We start from the raw sequence: 6,300 nt of genomic DNA on the forward strand, positions 1-6,300 counted from the left end.
TTTCCAGCCTTGAAGAGTGACATAGTATTTTTGTAATAGAGGTTCAAAATTTTCTTTTCTATTTTTATCGAAGAAGAGAGGAGTTCCCAGATATCTATCATTTTTTGTCATTAGAGGAATTTTTAGAATTCTCGCAATGATTTTCCCATGTTCCGGATGAATTCTAGGGATGAAGTAGATACCGGATTTCTGTAGATTGACTATCTGTCCTGTTATCTCCCCAAATCTTGATAAGATGTCTAATAAAATTTTTGCCTCACCTAGATTAGCTTTTTTGAATAAAAAGCAGTCATCTGCGAATGCCATTTTATATGATTCCCAGCAATCAATTCCTTATTCCGTCAAACACACTGCTAATTGACAGGGTATATATATATATATATATATATATTGATAAACAAGGAGCCTTTCATTAATGAAAATTCGAGGTTACAATGAGTTTAAAATCGAAAATAAAAGAATTACAAAATAACAAGAACATACCATAAAAGTACAATACCGAGAAATCTGACAAGAGAAAAAGAATGATTACCGGAGTATGGCTGGGTTTGGTAATGCTTTTATTTTTCAAAAAGCACTTTCAAAAAATATATATAGTAATTATTTTTCATACTAGTGTTTGGTAAAATATTTTCAAAGTGCTTTTAACCCAAAACACTTCCAAAATTCCCTAACTTTTAAAAGCTGGGGGAGATGAGCTTTTAAAAGCTCTAAAAACATAAGCTTTGGTCCCACCTTAATTTAATGCATGATTTTTCTTTTATATCCCTGCTATATTATATAAAATAACCAAAATTTCCCTTAAATCTTTGATAATCAATCAATTTTTTATTCTCCATACTATATTCTTCAAAGGTTATTATTTTTCATATTAGTGTTTGGTAAAATATTTTCAAAGTGCTTTTAACCCAAAACACTTCCAAAATTCCCTAGCTTTTAAAAGCTGGGGGAGATGAGCTTTTAAAAGCTCTAAAAACATAAGTTTTGGTCCCACCTTATTTTAATGCATGATTTTTCTTTTATATCTTTGCTGCATTATATAAAATAACCAAAATTGCCCTTAAATCTTTGATAATCAATTTTTTATTCTCCATACTATATTCTTCAAAGGTTATTATTTTAAATCTATGTCACATTCTTCAAAGATTATTATTTTCACCTTCAAATTATATTTTATATACATTTCAACTCAGAAAATAAATAATTAAAAACCAATATTAAATAAAAATTTGATTTTAGTATAAATTTTTTTATCCCAAATTATATCAATAATAAAAAATAGTTACTCAAAATATATATAAATATCTAATACGTTTAAGTCCCATAAAATTGAATAAAACTATATTAAAAGATTATGTCTGTTTTTGTCATTTGTTACAACTACAATAAGTGAACCTATATTTTACCAAACACAATTTGATCATTTTTTTAATCGGTTTTAGCTTTTGGTATCTAGTTTACCAAACACTTGACTGTTTTTTGTTTTTACACAACACAACGGAGCAGAAAAACGCTTTTACAAAAGCCACAACATTACTAAACTAATCCTAAGACAAATACAAGTATGAATAAGATCCGATTAAATCAGATGAAGAATGGTTTTTCTCGGAAGTAAATCTCAACCATTTAGTTTGTTTTTCTTCTTTAGAAAGATATGCTCCCGAAATAGGAGTAATCGATTTACTCAAATCTCTTGTAATTAGTGATGAAGCTTCCATCGTCAAAGAAATCACCGATGAAGATGAAGATTTCGTCGTTGGAGAGCATCTCTATCGATCTTGGAACCCAGCTCAATAACCAAAAACCGCCATAAAAGCGAAGATAAACCTCAAAAGAGTAGATAAAACCACCATAATAGTGTAGATAAGTAGAAAACATAATAAAAATTAAGCTAAAACTACTAACTAACCTAGAAAACAAGAAATAGTGAAGAAATCTGCTCAGATCCGATCCAAAATGGACCAGATCTTGGAAGAGAAGGGTTGTTCTTGATGGGTTATGTTTAAGAAGAAGGAGTGAGTGAGAGATAGCAAGAGAGAGGACAAAGTTGCTAATTGACAGGCCCCGCTGGAGAATTGCGGGGTGGGTATTACCCACTGTGGGTCCCACTGATGTTGTGTCTACCGGGAAATCCCACAAAATTTCAGCCCTGGTAGATATACAATTATCACGAGAGTTAACCGTGTAGAGAAGAACTTTATACTGAGATACAAGGCACAAACTATCACCGAGGCAACTGTTATTTTATTTTATTTTTGACTTGAAAAGGAAAATTTTATAAAATAAAACCTAGTATCACCAAAATAGTGACAACCAGGTACACAGATTACATGGAAGTATGCATGACAACATTCCAGTTACATAACAAAGTAGACAAAGAAAAACCTGAGAACAAATCAGACTTCAAACCCCAATTAAACATGAGACACTTGATATCTACTATTAACTGACTCAAATCTTTGCTAACATTATTATGGATTCTTGCATTTCTTCCCCTCCAAACGCACCACCAAATAGCAAAAGGCATAATACTTCATATTTTCCTTTTTCTGTTTTTAGATTTTTTCCGGCTCTTGTCACCCCACTCCCATAAATTATAGCTCACATTCGTAGCTAAGACCCATTTGATCTCAAAACTATCTATGAAGTAAGACCAAATATCAAAAACAAACTTACAATGAAGGAAGAGATGTTCATTTGTCTCCACAACATCACCACAAAAAACACAAGTAGGATCTTGCACCATACCTTCATTGTAAAGATAGTCGAAAGTAAGGGCACCACTAAAACACAATGTCCAAACCATGAAAGATACTTTCAGCGGCACATTAGAATTCCACGACTGTTTTGCAGGGAAATCTAATAATCCACCAGTTTTCAGGGCCTCATAAACATTATCCACGGAGAAATCTTCCCCGTATCTCCACTATCGTGTATCCTCGACATAAAATATAGACGGGTCACCAAATAGTTGTAATAAATCTACTGCCTCCAACATCTCTGCTTCAAATGTCGATAAAAATTGAAATTCCAAGCACCATAAAGAGAGATCAAATCACTTACCATTGCGTTCTTGTGTTGGAAAGGAGATAGAGGGAAGGAAAGAGTTGCTTGAGGGGATATTCATCTATTCAGACATCATCTCAGAAGTTTATACACAAACCATAACTAAGAGATAAAACAATACCATTCATCACAAAATCTTTTGCCTTCAAAAATTCAGCCCATAAACTACGACATACAGATGATTTTGTTGCAGATGGGATGAACACTTCTACTGTACCCCCGGATTTTTGATTAATAATTCTCCTGCAAAGGGCGTATTTCCCAGCACCGTATCTCCAAATCCATTTTGCATTCAAAGCCTTATTGACACGTCGCAACTTCTTGATACCAATATCCCCTCTATATTTAGGCAATGACACTCTACACCAAGAAACCCAACTTCTCTTCCTCGTAAAATTACTTGAACCCCAAGGAAAATTTCTCAAGATTTTCTCAATATCTCTAGCTACTGTTGCCGGCATTTGAAACATAGATAAGTAATAAATTGGTAAGCTACCCAACACACTCTGGATCATAATAAAGTATTATCACAGGCCGTGGAACCCCTCAAATTTCAAGAGGTCCTCTGGATCATCGAACAATACAGTTTTTCAATTTTTTAATATCTCATCCAGTATATCTATTTCGGTCGTTATTTTTCTTTTACTCGGAAAAATAAATAAAAATAAAAGACTTTTAACAAAATACTAACATTTTATCACATCAGTCCTAAATATAAAGACCGCTTAAGAAACCTATTTAATATAAACAATCAGATACATTGTTGTCATTTTAAACCAACCAAACCAACACAAAACGCATCCATCCTTACAAAAATTGCAATTCTCATTCAAAGTTGAGTCACACCACGTCGGACACGAATCACAATCGAGATATTGAACCTCATCATCTACCGATTTTAGTTTCGACCGTTAGTATACGATTGATTTTCAAAGTGATATATAATGGTGTTATACGTCTCCGATTATGCTCATTTTTTGTAGGATCTTTTTTTTTTGGCTAAGAAACACACCCATAGATTAAGAAAGAAGAGAATTACAAACAACATTCAGGTTCTCCTTCCTAATAAGAGAGTTCAAAAAAGAAGGAAGGGAGACCCGAAAGACTAAGTTTTCTAGCCCGACGTGCAAGTCGGTCAGCTAGATGATTTTTCACACGCTTAATGTACATGATTTTAAATGAAACTGAACTGGAAATTAAACTCCGACATCGATCTAGTAAATCACTACTTATCCAAGCAATATTAGAATTGACTCCATTTATGAAGTGCACAAGTTGAATACAATCACTAACAAAGACGACTCTGGAAAGATTCATCTCTTCTGCCCAAGAGATAGCCAAAATTAGAGCACCAGCTTTAGCACCTACTGCATCTGGAATCAAACCATAGTCCGAACAAGAACTTCTTACATTTCCTGCAACATCACACCAAATAACACCCAAACCCATATTAAAGTCTTTAAAAGAGCCATCAACAAACATAAAATGATCCACTTCAGCAATAGGGATCTTAATATCACTATGCACATCAGCAGGACGAATGCGAGGAGAAATGTAAATGTTAAACATTCTCTTAGTATCCAAGATGAACTTATTCAGATCAATAGAAGCATTTCTAAAGATCACATCACACCGTAGCTTCCAAATATACCACATAGTAATAGTACCTATGCTAGGCCAAGAAACATTAAAGGGAGATTCACCCAGATCAGAATTATGCCAATACAGAAAGTAGTCATCGATCCAATCCAAATCCGGGGATATTAAATGAAGTAAAGAAACTCCAAACCAGATGTGTCTTGCAACTGTACATTTTATGAACAAGTGTAGAACTGTTTCTTCATGACAGTGACAGAGAGGGAAAATCACATCCACATCAGGGTTATAAAACTGTAACATTGAATTAACTGGAATCATATACGCAAAAATTTTCCATAAGAAAAACTTAATCTTGGGCAAACAGTCGATACTCCAAACTTTCCTCCAAAAGACAGAGTCATCTAAGGGAGCAATGTCATTTATATAGATTCTGTAAGCTGATTTAATAGTAAACTTATCATTCCTAGTATGGGGCCACATAAACTTATCACTCATATTAGGGTTGATTCGAATTGACCTAATCCTAGTTACATCCTCCGGCAAGAACAAAGTTGATAACAGACTGACATTCCAACAACCATTCTGAATATCAAAAAAGAACGTATTATCAAAATATTTAGATCAAATCTTGTCAGATAGTGTCCATCCATGGATCCTCCCTCTCGGATAAAATAGTACACAATTGTAAGTGCGAGATATTTTTTGGTTGAACATTGTTTGACACTGGTTCTAAACTCCAACTTGTCGATATTCCCATTAACGTTTTTATACGTATGCATCATGTTTCTTACGGTGGAATGAGACTATGTATTTTGGAACGTCATATGTTGGCTGCTCATATACATAACCTGTTTATCTACTATTAAGATTTCAATGTCTCATTCACCCATTGATAATTAAAAAGAAATCTCGTTCCACCAATGGTTTTGTTCAAAGCTATAGATTTAATCTCAAAGCTATATATTTAATCTCAAACAATTATTGTTTAGATTGTTATTCCTTGGATATAATCATGCACTTATCATATACCATTAGTTAAAGAATATGTGGAACAGTTAAGTGGTTGACCAAGAATGTGAAAATAATTTCATGATACATGTTTAGAGTCTTTGGACCCGATCAACAGCCATAAGCATCAAACGGAATAAGAGAGAAAGAAAGAACTCTGTTATCGGGGATTAGAAATCTTATGAGTTTTTGGGGTTTTTTAGGGTCATGAAATAGCAATCATAGAACCCATTGTTCTAAATATTTTATATAATACCTATTCTTCCTCAATTTCATTATTGCTGATTGAGATGACTAAATTTACTAATCAGTATTAGTGAATGGATTAAGATTAATCGAGACTTTGATCTCCCGAAAGTCAAAACTAGTTTTCTTTTTTTTTTCCTTGATTTAAAAAACGAGAAGGATGATTTTTGATGAACTTCTTTGAAAACATTTGAAGGAAATAATGAAACTTATCCTAAAAATAGTCGGAAAAACCTTGTAATCAACCCCCATGAGCAATTTTTATTGATTCACATTCGTTAGAATTTGGGGGGAAATCTGGATTTTTTTTACCAGTTACGGCTGGGAAGAAGTTGTCATCCCAACCGTAATACCTAAGAGCGGCCCGAAAAAAGCTCTATT

General features: G+C 33.4%; 1 protein-coding gene across 1 annotated transcript; it reads right to left on the reverse strand.

The window, feature by feature from the left end:
• Positions 1-4,128: 4,128 nt before the first annotated feature.
• Positions 4,129-5,160, reverse strand: LOC113315544. The gene has a single exon (XM_026563811.1). It carries the CDS (start codon positions 5,158-5,160, stop codon positions 4,129-4,131), a length of 1,032 nt encoding a protein of 343 aa, XP_026419596.1.
• Between the last annotated feature and the right edge of the window lie 1,140 nt (positions 5,161-6,300).

This window comes from Papaver somniferum, chromosome 10 (assembly GCF_003573695.1).
Source record: "Papaver somniferum cultivar HN1 chromosome 10, ASM357369v1, whole genome shotgun sequence".
Classification (NCBI taxonomy): domain Eukaryota; kingdom Viridiplantae; phylum Streptophyta; class Magnoliopsida; order Ranunculales; family Papaveraceae; genus Papaver; species Papaver somniferum.

Coding starts and splice junctions, on each gene's coding strand:
- LOC113315544 (XM_026563811.1), bottom strand. CDS start 5,160: ATGAGTGATAAGTTTATGTGGCCCCATACTAGGAATGATAAGTTTACT.